Source organism: Microtus ochrogaster, chromosome 7, assembly GCF_000317375.1.
Source record: "Microtus ochrogaster isolate Prairie Vole_2 chromosome 7, MicOch1.0, whole genome shotgun sequence".
In the NCBI taxonomy this organism is placed as follows: Eukaryota; Metazoa; Chordata; class Mammalia; order Rodentia; family Cricetidae; genus Microtus; species Microtus ochrogaster.
This window is the reverse complement of record NC_022014.1, coordinates 61,501,473-61,519,892: the sequence shown is the minus strand read 5'-3', so window position 1 is coordinate 61,519,892 and position 18,420 is coordinate 61,501,473. Positions and strand designations below refer to the sequence as shown.

At 43.7% G+C, this 18,420-nt stretch overlaps 2 protein-coding genes across 4 annotated transcripts in view; one reads left to right on the top strand and one right to left on the bottom strand.

The window, feature by feature from the left end:
• Bcas3 (BCAS3, microtubule associated cell migration factor) overlaps window positions 1-18,420 on the bottom strand; it is a 498,657-nt gene that overhangs the window by 473,243 nt on the left and 6,994 nt on the right. For all 3 annotated transcript variants that reach the window (XM_026780237.1, XM_005350452.3, XM_005350453.3), the window contains exons 4-5: window positions 10,918-10,993; window positions 7,913-8,019 (exon numbers count right to left, since the gene is read on the bottom strand). In XM_026780237.1, the coding sequence (XP_026636038.1) occupies window positions 7,913-8,019; window positions 10,918-10,993 (183 nt within the window). The remainder of the gene's footprint in view (window positions 1-7,912; window positions 8,020-10,917; window positions 10,994-18,420) is intronic.
• On the top strand, window positions 5,424-5,859 carry LOC101994087 (60S ribosomal protein L30-like). Its single transcript, XM_005350451.3, has one exon. The coding sequence runs from the start codon at window positions 5,486-5,488 to the stop codon at window positions 5,831-5,833; it is 348 nt and encodes a 115-aa protein (XP_005350508.1). The 5' UTR covers window positions 5,424-5,485; the 3' UTR covers window positions 5,834-5,859.

The window sequence follows — 18,420 nt, the reverse complement described above, 5'->3', positions numbered from 1 at the left end:
AAAAAAAAAATTTTAGTGGGTGTACATGTTTTCTCTATAAAAACATTTCAACTTTGCTCTATATGCAAATTTTTAGAGTCTGTGTGATGGTACCAAAGCTTTAACCCACTAGAACCATATAACACACTCAATCGACCTGCCTGTCTCTGGAGTGGTGGGATCCAAAGTGTGTGCTACCACTCCCTGCTCACAGCCTCCTCTCATTCCTCAGGTTGCCACAAAACTTGAGCTAAGACCCCACCCCTCACTGCTCCTCCTGATCTGAAGCACATTCCCAACCGTGTGTGCACTGCCCTTGAATGCACCTCCTTCAATACCTACCTGTCTGACTGCTCTTCACGTCTGCTTGTATGAGTCTCTGAGAGCCTGCCAGACAGCACCTACAACACCCCACCTACCACCACACTACCCACCATCTAGGCATTGTCGCTGTGTAGACCAGGCTGGCCTGGAACACAGCAATCTGCCTGCCTCTGTCTCCCAAGTGCTGAGATTAAAGACGTGCGCCACCACCGCCCAGCCACTGATCACCATCTAACACAGAACACACATTCAATAACCCTATTCTTCATCTCCCAATTACCAAGAATAGAAATTCCAGTATCAGAATGGTTTTGTTTTGCTCCTTGTTTTTCCAGAACTTTCAAGGCAGCCTGGGGTGTAATGGACAATCAATAAGTCATTGCTAAGTGAATGAGTTAATGAATGAGTAGGGAAATATAAATGGCTCAGCTTTACAAGAATGCAATTTGGCAAAGCTAACAAGGATCTTACTTGTATTGATCTCCCAAAATTACATAACCATATTTGAGTTATTTATCTCAATATTCCTGAAATTAAAACAACAAAATTAGAAATCTAAACAATGCTTCATTATAAAGAAAAAGACTTTCTGGAGGCTGGCCCCAGACTTGCTCTGTAGCTGAGGATGACCTTGAACTCCGTTCCTCCTTCTGTGGGTTAGGATCACAGGCACGCCCCATCAAGCCTGGATTTTGAGAAGCGTGGTTTTTTACATAATCTGACTCACAGAACTCAAAAAAATCGCCAAGGATGACTTGAAAGTCCTGGTATGGACTCTACCTCCCAGGCGCTAAGATTGAGGGCAGGAGTCACCTGATCCCGTTTATCATTTGATCTCAACTGACTCTAACTTTGGGGGCCGAGAGGGGACTAGGCAAGTGCTATACAATGGATCCAGGCCCTTGGCCTTTACGTAACATTTAATTTAGATACAGGGCCTCTTTCTGTTGCCCAACCGAACCATCACACCCAGCTTAACTGACAAAATCCTGTTCCTGAATTCATGCCCCTTCCTGCTCATATCGCCTGCTTTTCTTTGATTTCCACTTTCCGTGTGATTTGTGTTTACTGGAGGCTCTCTCCTGCTAGCTCTACAACCTCTCAGACCCTAGCCGTTATGCCCGGTGCTGTGTATCCCAAACATGCACTCCATACGGAAAACCATTTAAACCCTCATAGCTCTCAGCACTAACTCAATCGATGTCTAAGACTAGGAGAAAAATATCAAAAAAGCAGACAGGGAGCAAGGAATAGAATATCCTTGAATATCATAGAAGCCGGAGTATTGTCATAGTTCTAGGCCAGCCTAGGCTAAGACAACCAAGGCAGGGAGAGGACGAGAAGAGAAGCCACATACACCAACATGATAAACACAATGAAGAAATGTTCTTTCTTCTGTGTTTCTTTTGTTTTCAAACAAAGGCTCAGACAGTACTCAAACTAGCAACATAGCCAAGGTTGGTCTTGAACTCCTTCCTGAGTCCTGCCTCTACCTCCCAAGTGCTAGATTACAAGGGGGGGGCCACCATACCCAGTCATTTCTTTGTATGATACAGCAGACACGCTGACTGAAGAGACATACAAAATGGCAGAAACAGCTGGTTGGTGGCATGGGAAAGCAAAGGCAAGTGGGAGTCCAGGGCAGCCAGAGTTAAATGGCAAGACCATGATCCATAAGACTCGCAAAAACGACAGAAACCAGCCACAGAGACAGAAATGCCATTGCGATTCTCACCTTCTAGACCCTAGACATCCCCTCACCAGCACACAGTTTAGGGGGCTAGGGAGATGCTGCTCTCTGAGGACTTACTTCCCAACACCAACATGACACAGCACAGCCATCTGTAACTCCAGAGCCAGAATTTCCGAAGCCTTTGTTCCGGGCTCCACTGGCACCAACATACAGACCAAACACCTCTACACATAAAATTCACTTTAAAACTGAAGCTTAACCTGGTTTACCTGGTTTTCGGTGGGAGTAGGGGTTAACTGGCCCCTGCTTGCTATGCAGGAACACTACCACTAGGCGATCCTCGGGCCTATTTATACTCTTATTCGGAGACTCACATTCGGGATAATAACGTAAACTCAACACATGGAAGCCAGGCGTGGTAGTCCACGCCTTTAATTCTGGCACATGGGAGGCAGAGGCAGGTGGTTCTCTGTGAAACCAGTCTTCTCCACAAAACAAGTTCCAGAACAACACAGGAAAAAAAAACCCTGTTTCAATAAATAAATAAATGGAAAGAAGCAGAAGCGGTGTCTGGATATGTCTGGATATGTCTGAATATGTCAGGATATGGATTGAAAGGCACCGTGACCTGTCATCAGCTAAGATTGTGAAAGTCAGTTTCTTGAGCAGCATAGCCCCACTGTCTACGCTAGGACTGCTGAACAAATGCCTTCTGGGTACACGCTGAGATGGTATAGTAACCACTGAGACTGTATGCAAGTCTACCCCAGCCTTTCACAAGGGGAAATAGCTCAGCAGCAGAGTGTCGGCCTCAGAGGCAAGGCTCTCATCAATCTCCAGACTGTCAAAAAAACAATTCACAAATGAAAATAAGAACTAGGGCCCAGTGGTGGTGGCGCATGCCTTTAATCCCAGCTCTCGGGAGGCAGAGGCAGGTGGATCTCTGTGAGCTCAAGGCCAACCTGGTCTACAAGAGCTAGTTCCAGGATACTTTTAAGAAATTCCAAGAAGATACAAGCTACCTTTGAAACTATTCAAAGTAACACCTCTAATTATAACCAAAACAAGTGGGCGGTCAGGGCCACCTGAGTCTCGTCAAAAGAATGTGCTCCATCCAGCCAACGCCCCTAAGCCTTCCAACCATCTCGGGAAAGCCATCCCTTACAACCTGCCTGAAAACAAACAGCATGTGGAGCTCAATGTATTATTGGGACATTAGTATATTAGTTTAGAAAATATTACACAGCCCTATTAGTATAGAAAAGTTCCACTAATGAAGCCACTCCCTCAGGTCAACCAGAGTGCTTCCTCTTGACAGGTTACAAGTCAACAGCCTTGAAAACAACACCCGACCCACGTGACTAAGGCGCTGGAGGATTTATTCTCCTTACTTAGGGGGTGGGGTGAGTGAAAGAAAAACTACTTGTTCCTGGCAGCCAGCAGCATTCTCCAACCACAAAATAAAGCTTCAACCCTACACGTGCTATGACAGTCACAGGACCAAAACAGCACCACAGTACATAAACAATTTGTGAAACTTTTATTACATTTCTTGATTTATTTGTTGGGCATGTGTGTGGAGATCAAAGGCCAACTTGTGGGAGTTGGTTCTCGCCTTCCACCATGAACTCAGGTTGGCAGGCTTCGCAGCAAGCGCTTTTACCTGATGAGCCGTTTTTTCAAGTCAAAATGTTAAAGTAATACAAGTGTAAAGCTTTTGTTATAATGTCATTTAGGCCAAATTCTATTCTGTGGAGGAGTGGTTCTCAACCTTCCCAATGCTGTGACTCTCTGAGACCATTCCTCACACCTGGTAACACCGCAACCATAAAATTATCTTTCTTACTACTTCATAACTAATTTTGAGACTGTCATGAATATTACTGTAAATACATGACAGATATCCAGCCATCTGCTATGCAATCCCCAAAAGGCTCATAATCCACAGTTGAGAATCACACTCTACAACATCACAACTTTCGTTAAATCTGAAGATATTGCTAACAAATGTTTTCATGAAAAATCATGTTACCCAAGGGAACAATAACAAAAATAAAACTAAAATGCCTGGCCCTTTAGTCCCAGAACTCTTCCAAACTCCATGTGTAGTTGACACAAAGGCACCTGGAGGCTGAGGATCGAGTCTTGCTCTGTAGTTCCAAGCCACTGCTCATCCCACCTACATCACAGAGGCGACCATCACTACCCATAAGATCTTCATATATATGAAAGGGGCTAGAGGGCTGGAGATGTATAGTTCAGAGGTAGCACTGTTGCCTACCACACAACTAGATACAACCCTCAGCATCACCTAACAACAGGAAAAAAATACACACACACACACACACACACACACACACACACACACACAAGTATATTCCATTATTGACAGGGCTGGAGATGTAGCTTGGAGGTTAACAGCACTTGCTACCTGCTGCTCTGCTAGGACCTGAGTTTGAGTACCAGCACCCACCTAGGCAGTTTACAGTCCTGTCACTCCAGCTCCAGTGGATCCAAAAGCCTCTTCTGGCCTCCTAAAACACCCACCCACACAAGGCAGACACCCACCCACATAAGCAAAAAAACAAGAACCAAAAACAAAATCTAAAACTATAAATGCACTCAGCATTTTTGAGACAGGGTTTCTTGTAGCTTTGGAGCCTGTCCTGGAACTAGCTCATGTAGACCAGGCTGGTCTCAAACTCACAGAGATCTGCCTGCCTCTGCCTCTCTGCTGGGATTAAAGGCATGTGCCACCACCTCCTGGTCTGCACTCAGCATCCTTGAGTGATCAGCTCTACTATAAGGAATTTACCCCACCAAAGCAAGTCAGTGTGTCCCATATCTATGATCAGAGCACTCACGCAGATGAACAGGATTGCAGGGAGTTCAAAGTCAACAAGTATACAGTAAAATCCTATTTCAAAGGTGGGAGGGAGTGTCTCTACACAAATACTCAAGCATAAAATATACCTTTGGAGGCAGGTTCAGTGGCCCACATTTGTGATTCCAGAATTTGAAACAAGAACAAAAGGACCGCCCACAAACCTGAGGCCAGGTAAGCCCCAAAGAGACTGCCGAGACTGCCACAGATGGCAAAGGCTGTCTCAAAATACCAAAGCCATAGACATATATACATACATACATACATACATACATACATACATACATACATACATAAATATATACATATACCTCTGTTCAAGCTCATCACATCATTATACTGTTTTTGAAATAGCATCTCATTAGGTTGCCTAGACAGGCCATGAACTTGCCATCCTCCTGCCTCAGCCTGGTAAGTGACTGGATTACAACCCTGTAACATGTGACCCAATAGTATAACACTGTAATGACAAAATTATGGACATTTAAAGTATTTGTATTAGGGAACAGTAGTCATTTTAAAAATCAGAATAATAGCTTTCTCGCTCCCCGGCCATCTTGGCGGCTGGTCTTGGTTGGGGGCCGTCCCGCACCTAAGGCAGAAAGATGGTGGCAGCAAAGAAGACGAAAAAGTCTCTGGAGTCGATCAACTCTCGGCTCCAGCTTGTTATGAAAAGTGGGAAGTACGTGCTGGGATACAAACAGACTCTGAAGATGATCAGACAGGGCAAAGCGAAATTGGTGATCCTCGCCAACAACTGCCCCACCTTGAGGAAATCTGAAATAGAATACTATGCCATGTTGGCTAAAACTGGTGTCCATCACTACAGTGGCAATAACATTGAGTTGGGCACAGCGTGTGGAAAATACTACAGAGTATGCACACTGGCCATAATTGACCCAGGTGATTCTGACATTATTAGAAGCATGCCAGAACAGACTGGTGAAAAGTAAAGTTTTCCTTTAATAAAACTTTACCAGAGCTCCTTTTAAAAAAAAAATCAGAATAATAGATGATGTAGCTATTCAAGTCCATAAAAGACTCCCTGAGCAGTGACATTACAAAAGAAACAATGGGAAAAATGACATCTTAAAATTTGCAGGCAAATGGATGGATCTAGAAAACATCATATTGAGTGAGGTAGCCCAGATCCAGAAAGACAAATATCATATGTACTCACTCACAGGGGCTTTTAGACATAAAGCAAAGAAAAACCAGCCTACAAATCACAATAAGAGAGACTAATCTACATGGGAAGTAGAAAAAGACAAGATCCCCTGAGTAAATTGGGAGGCTGGGGTCATAGGAGAGGACAGAAAGGGAGCGGGGAGGAAAGGAGGGGAACAGAGGAAAATATACAGCTCAATAAAAACAATTTTTAAAAAAGGTGATTTATTGAACAGTCAATTAAAAGCATATGGTAAGAAATTTAAGCAGCAGAAAATTATATGTGTGTATATATTACATATTAAGAACTATGTATGTAAATATATTTATCTGAACTATATGTATATTTCTCCTATAAAAAAAACAGCAAACTTCATAGCAACAAATATAGCTCCAAGAATAACTCACAAAAATAAATGAAAGTGGTTTGTTTTTCTTTTTTGGGTTTTTTTTTGTTTTTGTTTTTGTTTTTTTTTTTTTTACCAGACTGGCCTCAAACTCACAGAAATGCCTCCAGAGGATTGGGATTAAAGGCATGTGCCACCTCCACCTGGCTTGACTCAAAATTTTAATGACTTTTATTTTACATGTATTGATAATTATTTTTATGCATGCATGTCTGTGCACAACATACATGCCTGGTGCTCTCAGAGTTCCAGACAGTTGTGAGCTTCCATGTGGGTGCTGGGGATAGAATCCAGGAGCTCTGGAAGAGCAGCCAGTTCTCTTAACCACTGAGCCATTTCTCTAGACCCTAAAAGTTTTATTTTAGTTCAGCTGGTACAAAATTCAAAGGAGGATACTAAGGGTAAAAACTGTCTTCTAGTTCTCTTATCTTCAGGAAATCAGATTTCTACTTTCTGAGGTATTTTTATACATTTTTTTTAATTTTCTTTTTTTGAGACAGCATCTCTTTATGCAGCCATGGCTGGCCTTAACCCGGAGCTCCTCCTGTCTTTATCTGTGATTAAAGGCACAGACCACTATGTTAGGCTCTTTGTTAAATTGTATTTACTATTTTTATCTGTGTATGTATGTAGGTAAGACTGCATGTGTGCTAGCCTGTGCATGTGACATGGAGTAACTGTCAAAAGGGGACAATTTGCAGGAGTTAGTTCTCAGCTGCTACTGGGACTTGGTTGGGGTGGGGGCTCTGAACTCTAAGCCTCTCAAGTTGTAAGGCTTAGCAACAAACAGCTTTACCTACTGAGCCATCTTTTTGGTTCATGTCAATGTCTTAACACACAAAACAACTGATATATTATGCTGTAGAATCATCCTTCTGTACACTGTAAATTACATTGACTTGTTTAATAAAGAAGTTGACTAGCCAAGAGCTGGTCAGGATAAGGTTAGGTAGGGAAACCAGACTAAGGACACTGGGAGAGACACGGTGGGAAGCAAGATGAAAGAAGGTACAGCCACACAGTAGAGGGTAGATAAGAAGTATGGGTTAATTTAAAATGTAAGAACAAACTAGTAACAAGCCTGAGCTAACAGTTGAGCAGTTATAATTAATGGCCTTCATGTAGGTTGTTTAGGAACTGGCAGGCAGGAAAGAAAAGTCCACCAGCAATATTGTTAACATTTTCTAATAATACAAATCTTTTCCCCAAGTCTCAGTTTATTCTTCTGTAAATTGGAAAACACAGAAACACCCCCCCCCCCATTTAATAGTATTACCCTAAATAAAACTGACACCTTGCATAAACCATGAGTCCCACAACTGTTCAACTCACTCATCCTTTAGTGGACCTGCTTGTTACGTGCCTCATTCCCACTGGCTCTCCACAAGGTCTTAGTAATGTATAAACACATCTGCAGAGCTTAGGCTGAGCAGCAAGGAAGTCCTTGTGCATACTCACAGGGATGCCCCAGACTTGCATGCCGTCACTGTAGCCGATCATAACCAGCAGAGGGGGCTCATTTCCAGTGCTATGCAGTTCATGAAATTCTAAATTCCGTGATGTATCTGTATTAGAATTAACAAAGAAGCAAATAAAAAGACAGCATGAACTCATTTACCCCATCAATGCAAAGATTCAGTTTCAACAATAAAAGCAGGGATCCGGAAGGATGGCTAAGTAATGAGGAGCACTTGCTGCTCTTCCAGAGTTCGGAAGAGCACCCACATCAGGTGGCTGACAAACATCTGTAATTCCACCTCCAGAGCGTCCAAGGCCTCTGAAATGAGAACATTTGCACATACCCATACACAGACATATACACAAAATTAATAAAAATAAATCTTTTTTAATTAAACAAAGTCAGAGGCCAACATAGTATCTCTGGTCAGTAACCCCAGCAGGTAGGAGGCTGAAGCAGGAAGATCACCAAAGCCAACCTGGCCTACACAGTAACTTCTAAGCCAACCTAGCTACATAGTAACTTCTAAGCAAACCTAGCTACACAGTGATACCTCGTCTCAAAGGAAAAAAGAAAGGTTTGTTTTTTTCTTTGTTATACTGGTGATTGAACCTCACACATGCTAGTCCAGTGTGTCAATGCTGAGCAGTATCCCCAGCCTGCTTTTCCTTTGTGGGTGTGAGAAAGGCAAGGGCTAAATTGCCCAGGCGAGCTTTGGGGGTGGGCATAGATTCATAGTAACATTTGTAAACAGCCAAAAGATGGAAACAATACAAATGTTCACCAATTGGACAATAGCCCTATTATGGTACAAAGAGGATGGAATATCATCAGCAAGGAAGAAGAATGAATTACTACAGACTGCAGCATGCTGAGGATTCTCACATTATAAAATACTACATGTGGAATGTACTGAACTCTGAGGAGCTGGGGATATGGGGTGGGGTAGTTAAGTGACAGATTGGGCCTCACTGGCCTTATGCCCGGGGGTTCAATCCCCAGGACCAGGAAAAAGTCCTTGTGAACTGTCGTTGGGAACTTGGAATAGTACAAGCACTCTACATAGCAAAGACTTCGTTCCTCAGAAAACTAGACTGGGGTACCATATGGGACCCAGCTATTTCCCTTCTGAGTATGGGCCAGATAGAACAGAAGCAGAGTCTTGAGACAGTTGAACAGAAGCAGAGTCTTGACACCAATGGTGACAGCGATGGCTGTTCACAGAATTAAGGGCTGTATGGGACCTTGAGGGACAGTTCTAGACTACCACCTATCATGAAGCTGAGGAAGGATGACTGTCACAAGACAAGCCAGCCTGGACTACAGTGTCAATTCAGGGCCAAAGGGCAATAGTAATAAAAAGTCAGTCCAAGGCTAAGGATGTAGCTCAGTGGGCAAGAGGCCTAAGGCTCAATCCACAGCGCCTCAGAAAGTTGCCATGGTGACAGAAGAATCAAAAGTTCAAGGTCATCTTCAACTACCTTCAGCTAATTTAAGGCTAGCACAGGCCACGCCTGCCTCAAAAACAGGCAGCTTATACAGTTGGAAGACACATTTAATTCCAGTACCAGAGAGGCACAGTAAAGAGAATCTCTGTGGTTTACTGACCAGCATGATCTACGTACTGAGTTCCAGGCCATTCAGAAAGTCTAGTTCTTGGGAAGTAGAGGCGTGAGGTTCAGGAATTCAAGGCTACCCTGAACCACCTGAGATCCTGCCATTAAAAAAATAAATAAATAAACAAACTGGGGGCTGGAGAGATGGCTCAATGGTTAAGAGCATTGCCTGCTCTTCCAAAGGTCCTGAGTTCAATTCCCGGCAACCACATGGTGGCTCACAACCATCTGTAAAGAGGTCTGGTGCCCTTTTCCAGCCTGTAGGCATACACACAGACAGAATATTGTATACATAATAAATAAATAAAATAAATATAAGTAAACAAACTGATAATAAATAAATAACTGAAGAGAGCCGAGGGTATAGTTCAGTGGTAGTGAACTATACACAGCAGAAATACTGCTCTTGGTATAACACCCAACGTTAAAGAAAATGGTATCACTCATGTCACTCAGGTTGCTGAGGAACTGGGGAAAGAGAATGGTTTGTTTGAGGCCCAGAGTTCAAGGTTATCCTGAGCAACCCTGGTTTAAAATAAAATAAATGAGTGGTGGCAGACACATAGTGAGATACTAGTCAACCTTAGAAACGAAAAAGAAAATGCTGACATGCTCCAACACAGACGAATCCTGAATATGAATCCATTTCTATAAGGTGTCTGAATCAGGCAGAGCCATAAAGAGAGTAAATGGGGCTGGAGCGATGGCTCAGGGTTTAATAGTACTGACTACTCCAGGGAAGGGTGATTTCATTCCCAGCATCCACTGGTGGCTGACAAGATCTGTCACTCTGCTCCCAGGGACTCTGACTCCCTCTTCTAGCTTCCAAGCTGCACAGACATACATGGAGGCAAAACACACAGACACACAAAAATAAATCATTTGGTGGTGTAGTGCACACCTTTAATCCCAGAACTCAGGAGGTAGAGAAAAGAGGGGTTCTGAGTTCAAGACCAGCCTGGTCTACAGAGCGAGTTCCAAGACAGGACTACACAGAGAAATCCTGTCTCAAAAGAAGATAGGATACATGGCAGTTAGAAAGACTGGGGATGAAGACACAGAACAACTTTTAACAAATATAGTTTATTTTCCAATATGAAAATGCTATATAGATCGATAATCAAAGATCATAATGGTTCACGCTGTAGAGTGTTTAGTTTCTGCACAGGTACCCCAGTCTCACCTCCCACTCAGGACCCTCCTGTCTCAGCCTCACAGGCACTGGGATTATCCGCATGCACTACCACTCCCAGCGAAAAATGAAGTTATTTTCAGAACTGAAAAGTTACTAGAAGCAAAATGGCCTGAGTGAACCTATGGCTCTCTTTCTAAAATCAGGTCAACTCCAAAATAGCACTTAATACACACGTCCCCGAAGTTAGTCATACCGTTCAGATCTGCGTTCTCGAATCTGACCCAAACTATTTTCTCCTTTTCTTCTGTTAGGGGAGTCCCGCTGTAAGCCTGCACAGCAAACAGAAGTGTTTTTATTAAGACCCTGCAGGGTTCCAATACCACACAAGTTCAAAGCAAGACAGGATTCTAACCATTCCACCCCCTCCAGCTTCTCCATCCCTCACTGCAGCAACCAGTACATTCGGGAATGTCATTATTCCCAAAGAATGTTTGTCAGGGACTCTGATAGTATCAGTCAAAAATGAGATTTTAACTCATCACAGAATTGCAGAAACCTAAATACAGTGATCATAATAAACCCTCCATCAACCATCATCACTCCTCAATAAAGGTTACAGAATAACAAAACTCCAGGGTTATCTGGCTTATAGACACAAAGTATCAGTTAATACTTGCAAGTTTGCAACAATCAGGAAGATACACATGCATAGCTAAAAACTGTTGGGGTATCCATCAAAGCAGGTCATCTCTCCATGTGAAACACACCTTCATTTAAAATTTTTAGGAGGGGCCGGGCAGTGGTGGCGCACGCCTTTAATCCCAGCACTTGGGAGGCAGAGGCAGGTGGATCTCTGTGAGTTTGAGACCAGCCTGGTCTACAAGAGCTAATTCCAGGACAGGCTCCAAAACCACAGAGAAACCCTGTCTCGAAAAACCAAAAAAAAAAAAATAATAATTTAGGAGGGCTGGAGACCAAGCTCAGTTGGTAGAGCGCTTGTCCAGCAAGCAGGAAGCCCTGGGCTTGATTCCCAGTACCGCAGAAACCAAGAGGATCTTCAAGGTCATTGGGGCTGCACAGGAACTCTTGTCTCTCACACACAATTGGTAAGATCCTAAAAAGTGGTCCAAGTCACTAAATCCAAAGCTAAAACTGAGGCTGAGAGGGAAGGCGGCTTGGAGCCAGCAGTGCAATGCCAACCCAGGCAACTAGAAAGTCAGTGTCAAATATTGGGGGTGGGGAATGGCTAGGTATGTGACTTGGTAGAACACCTGGGAGAGATGAACAAGACCCTAGGTTCAATCCCCAGTACAAGAAAGAAAAGTTCTGTGTGCATGTATGTGTGTGTTCGGTGGAAGAAACATTTTTTTAAAAAAATGTTTATATTTTTTAATATTTTTTTAATTTATTATATATATATCATATATATTATATATGAGCCATCTCTCCAGCACCGGTTTTTGTTTTTTAGGGGTTTTTTTGCTCTCTTTTTTTTTTTTTTTTTTTGAGACAGTCTCTCATTAACAGGAGCTCACCAATTAGGAAAGGCTGGGCCAGCAAACCCTTGGATCCTCAGGTCTCTACTTCCCCAGTGCGGGAATCCATTATACCTGTCCATCATGGGTCTGGGGGTCAAACCCAGGTTCTCACGCTTGCACGAGAAGCACTTTACTAAATGAGCAATTTCCCCAGGACTTGGTTTTTAATTTTAAGATAATATATATTACCTTATATACCCCTAACTTCAAATGGCAAGTTTAATTAGGTTTGGAGGCAAGAGCTCCCTAATAGCCCAGGCTGGTTCAAACTTGAGACCCTCCTGCCTCAGTTTCCCAATGATGGGATTCTGGCACAAGCTACCCAGCTGCGGTTGTCCACTTAACACACTAGGGAAGAAGAATTTCAATTGAGCAACTACCCCATTACACTGCCATGGGAGCACAACTGTGAAGCATTTTCTTGATTGCTAACTGATGTAAGAGGCTTACAATCAAGAAAATGCTTCACAGACGTGCTCCCATGGCAGTGTAACAGAGCTAGTTCCAGGACAGGCTCCAAAGCCACAGAGAAACCCTGTCTCGAAAAAAAAAAAAAAAAAAAAAAAAAAAGGGTATGGCCTACTGTGAGCAGGTAGCCCTGCACTATATAAGAAAGGTAGCTGGATGTACGCCTGGAAACAACCCAGTAAGCAGCCTTCCTCCATGGCTCCTACTTTCGTTTCTGCCTCCAGTTTCCTGCCTCGGCTTCCCTCAGTGAAAGACTCCAACCAGTAAGTCAAATAAACCCTTTCCTCCACAAGGTGCTTTTGCTTGCTCTCTCTCTTTTTTTTCTCTTTCTTTTTTCTTTCTTCTTTCTTTCTTTTTAATTTTTTGAGAAAATGTTTCCCTGTGTAACCCTGGCTGTCCTGGCACTCACTCTGTAGACCAGGCTGGCCTCGAACTCACAGAGATAGTCCTGCCTCTGCCTCCTAAGTGCCGGTCTCAAAGGCACGCACCACCAAAGACCAGCTTCCAAGTTGCTTTTGGTCATTGTTGTTCCACAGCTAAAGCAAACAAACTATGACACCAGTTTTCACCTAAAGGGAGGGGTCTGGCTCAGAGGAGAATGAGCGCTGTGTGCAAAGCCAAGTTTAACCCTTAGCACCAAAACATTGTAACAACCTAAAGCTAAGGTGTAGTGAATCATGTCTATAATTCAAGAACTCCAGCGCCAGAGAAAGGAGAATTGGGAGTTCAAGACCACTCTAGGACACAGGGAGAGCCAGGCCTGGTGGTGTAGGCCTGTAAACTCAGCTCTTACAAGGCTGAGGCAAACAGATCCCAAGTTTAAGGCCTCCCTGGGCTACAGAGTGAATTCACTTTCAATATGGACAACTATCTCCAAAAAAAAGTTAAAAAGAGGGTCAGGGACATGGGTCAGCAGATAAATGAACCTGCCGCAAAAACTTGACAGCCTAAATTTAATGCCAAGAACCCATGTACAATCATTGTTAACCATTGTTAACTGCCCGACATTTTCCTGGCTGCAATTTTTACACTGAAAATCTGAACATTTTTATACACACAGAAATAGAGTTAGCTCTTCTCTGTACTACATTTAAAATAAGTTTTCCTAACTGAAATTAGCAGATCAAAGGGCACAGCTGCGGGTTCCTAGTGAGCAGTGGTATCAGCTCAACACAACTCTGAACTGCTATCTAGGGCATATCTCCCTCTATACAGGACCATTTATCTGCAGAGCACAGAAAACTTTCTAGACTCTATGAATTTGATTCCCAGAATAGGAGAGAAATATAAAACATACAATTTTCAGGGCTGGAGAGATGGCTCAGTGGTTAAGGGTGCTGGCTGCTCTTCCAGAGAAGCAGGGTTCAATATCCAGCACCCACATAATGGCTCACAAAGACAACTCCAGTCCCAGGAAATCCCTCTGAGGACCTGGTACACACACTGAAAAACTCATAGACTTAAATGATTTTTTTAAGACAGACAAGGTCTCTCTACTTAGTCCTGGCTGTCCTGAAACTCACTATGTAGATCAAGATAGCCTTGAATGTAAAAGAGATCCTCCTTCTGATACCACTCAAGTGCTGTGGGGAAGGCATTTGCCACCACACTTGGCTAAAATAAATGATTTTTAATGCCGCTTTCCTATTGCTGACTACAGCACCACTACAGATGAAAGGTGGGGGGGGGGGGCTGACCTATGCATCAGGCAAACAGTAAAGAAAATGGTTTGGTTTGGTTTGGTTTTTCGAGACAAAGTTTCTCAGTGTAACAGTCCTGGTTGTCCTGGAACTCGCTTTGTAGACAAGCTAACCTCGAACTCACAGAGATCCGCCTGCCTCTGCCTCCCAGGTGCTGGGATTAAAGGCATGCACCACCAACACCTGATGAAAATGTCCTTTTTAAATTACTTCTGGCACTGGAGACATGGTTTATCAGTTAAGAACACTTCCAGAGGACCCAAGTTTGGATCACAGCATCCACACAGGTCAGCTCACGATTTCCAGTAATGCCAAAACTAGGGGATCGTAAGGTCTCTGCAGGGACCTACATCACTCCACATATACACATAAACAAATCACCAATCTTAAAAGATCAATGTCAGCTCATGTCTTTAATCCCAACATTCAGGAGGCAAAGACAAGTGAATCTCGGTCAGTTTAAGGCCAACCTAATTTACATAATGAGCCCCTGTCTCCAAAAAGAAAAAAAAAAAAAAAAAAAGTAAGTTTTACTCTTAAAGAAAGAAAAAGGAACCAGGTAAAGGCGGCACAGCACTGCACGCACTCGGGAGGCAGAGGCCAGCCTGGTCTACAGAGCGAGCACCAGGGCAGGTTCCAAAGGTAGAGAAACCCCATCTCGAAACCCACCCACCCCTCCCCCCAAAAAAGGAATATTCAAAGGACAGTAAGATTGTTCACCAGAATCCTTGGGACACAATGATAGAAGGAGAAAAGCACCTCCCAAAAGTTGCCCTCTGACCTCCCTGCATACCCAAACATATGCATGCAATGAATAAATGTAAAAACGTGATGTTCGGTGTTCAACAAAGCCTTTGGGAGTCTCGCAGGGGATGGGGGGGATGCTAAAAGTCTGCAGCCGTCCTGGAATACAAAGACTATGTCAGAAACTGAAAAGGGAGGGGGAAGTGAAGCAGAAAGGGAGAGGGAGGAGAAAAGGAAAGAGCTGGGAGAGACAGGAGAGGGAAGAGAAACAATAATCGGCTCATTCCACTGTAGCAGCCGCTAAAAAGCCGTAAGTCTCTCTCTGCCTCTGGATCTTTAGTCTCCTGAGACGCAACTTACTATTTGTTTTGTTTTATGCTCTATGTACATAGCTTCCTTTAAACCTTGACACAAAACCCACAGTGAATACAATGAGCTGTCACAAATAAGGACCCTGATGAGCAGTGCAGGAACTCGCCACAGCTAGTGACACATCCAGCTGAAGTGGAAGTCAGATCGGCCATCTATTTTTTTTTTCTGGTTTTTCGAGGCAGTAATTTCTCTGTGTAACAAATCTGGTTTTCCTGGAACTCACTTTTTAGATCAGGCTGTCCTCGAACTCACAGAGCTCCTCCTGTCTCTTCCTACCAAGGGCCGGGACTAAAGGCACGTGCCACTATCGCTGCTTAAGGGCTGTGCTCTTCAATCACTAAGACACTCTCAGCCTGATGCAACCCCACTATCCTCGTTTCCTAAGGCTGCATTGCATTCTCTTTTATTCCTCAGTTCAAATGGCATCTGACTCATGAAATCTCTGTTTGCTAGCTGTGTCTCTCGCTATGCAGCCCATGCTAGTCTGGAACCCTCAAGCATCATGCCTCAGCCTCCCCAAGGACAAGACTAAAGGCCTGTGATGGATCACACCCAGCTCCAGTCTCAGGTAAACTGAGTCTCTTCCTTCTATGCCCCCATGGTATAGCAGGGTACTTTATACTTTTACTATGATGTTTCTATTTGGCCATGTATTTTAGCTGGGTTTTGATTATACGGAGACCTGTGTTGATGAGTCAAGTTTACTGAGCCAACAACCATGACCATTCCTTCCTATAGAGTGCTGAGTGGTTGGAAAGAAAACCGGAGCTCTACAGAAGAGGTCTGCCAAGCTGCACAGCAGACCAGAGGCCTGAGGCACAGACTAAGAGTTCCTTCAGCTCAGCTCAGGGCCTGGCACATGCAGGGACCCCAGGTAAATGCTATTTATTCAAGTTTCACCTTCAGCTTGGACAGAGAACAAACAACACAGGAATTTCTGGCTGGGTATTCTAACTCTTAGATCAATGCCTTCAAGTTTACTTCCATAGAACTTGTTCTGAACCATTTTCACAGCTGGTTTCGTGGATCAAGACCTGTTATCCCCTCCCTGAAATACATGTTCAGAAAAACTAGAATTTCTGGCATTCCCCCCCTATTTTTAGTTTTAGTTCACTATTTTCCCTATTTCTGTCTCATTCCAACACCTCACATGAGAGAAGAGTCCTCAAAGTTTCTGACCACAACCTTTCTCCTCCAGCCAAAATAATAATAATCATCCCACCACATTGTCACACGGGGTCCATAGCTACACAAAAGATGCCTATATAACATTTGAGAAAGATGCCCTGTGGAAGCAGCAAACAAAATACTAAAGTAAAATTTTTAAAAATCACTTTTCCGTGGAATTGCAGCTTCATGCCAAGGTTAGGGACTTACAGGTAGAACAAGTTGGCTTTCAGGTGCCCATTGCTCCTTCAGCCTGGCCAACATAGACATCAAACCCTCTACCACCACCAGGGTCTTGTTACCAGCGCCCTGTTCCCTTTATTTCAACTAGCAATGCTTCCCAAGTCTCTCCCTCCTCTCTGCATCCCCTCACAGTGTGCTACATGGCAACAGTGCTGATTTGTTGCTATTAATAATCTTTGCTTGTTTCAACCAATTTGACTTATTAAGCAAATGCCTCAGGAAAGGGAAGCATTTTCCTCGTGTACACCACAGACCTCAATGCTGTGGTCTGTTTTCATTCAAACTGACTAAATATAATAAAGCAGTATCACCATTCCTTACTTGAATGCATTTTGCTAAACACAACTAAAAATCTAGAACTTGAACCTTTCTGGGATATGCTCATAAACTGGCATATGGATCCATGAGCACTCCTCTCCAAGCCGCTCAGGTGAAGGACCATGGCAGTCAGGGATGACTGACATCCACATGAGAAAATAAGTAAGCCTGTCCTTCAGTGGGTCCACCGGAACAGCACTGTCCCATCCATGCCCCACAGCAAACACCAGACACGGGTGCAGGACTCTAACAAACACGAGAGCCCCGCTACAGACACGGGTACAGGACTCTAACAAACACGAGAGCCCCGCTACAGACACGGGTACAGGACTCTAACACGAGAGCCCCGCTACAGACACGGGTGCAGGACTCTAACACGAGAGCCCCGCTACAGACACGGGTGCAGGACTCTAACACGAGAGCCCCGCTACAGACACGGGTGCAGGACTCTAACACAGATGCACTGAGAGACAGGCCTGGAAAATACTATTATGTTTAATAAGAAGCCAAATAATATTGAACTAAATAAATACGAGCAGTAATATACTATCTAATTCCTGCAAAGCTGCTTGCTCTCATAAAAAAGAGTATCACATTTAAAGAAGCAATAAGGGCCTTCATCTCTGACAAATCAGGGCAAAAGGGCATACCTGCGTTGCAAAAAGCAAAACATTTTCCAAATGGAAAGAGATGACAATGTGTACTAAGTATAAACATATACACAAATAAATAAATAAAATCACTATCTAGTTAATACATAATATATAGTGCCCTGCCCACGTCACTCAGGCCCCTCTGCAGGAACAGGATGTGTATATTTAAGTATGTGGGGTTGGGGATCAAACTCAGGGCCTCATATATGCTTGGAAAATAGTCTCTTGGGGCTGGAGAGATGGTTCAGTGGTTAAGAAGCACTGACTGTTCTTCCAGAAGTCCTGAGTTCAATTCCCAGCAACCACACAGTAATTCACAACCAGGCATAATGAGATCTGGCGCCCTCTTCTGGCCTGCAGGCATACAGACAGAACACTGTATACATAATAAATAAAACTTAAAAAAAAAAAAAAAGGAAAACAGTCTATTGCTGAGCAACATCCCAAGACAAGACCTCTTACCTGGCCGGGCGGTGGTGGCGCACGCCTTTAATCCCAGCACTTGGGAGGCAGAGGCAGGCGGATCTCTGTGAGTTCGAGACCAGCCTGGTCT

Coding starts and splice junctions, on each gene's coding strand:
- LOC101994087 (XM_005350451.3), top strand. CDS start 5,486: ATGGTGGCAGCAAAGAAGACGAAAAAGTCTCTGGAGTCGATCAACTCT.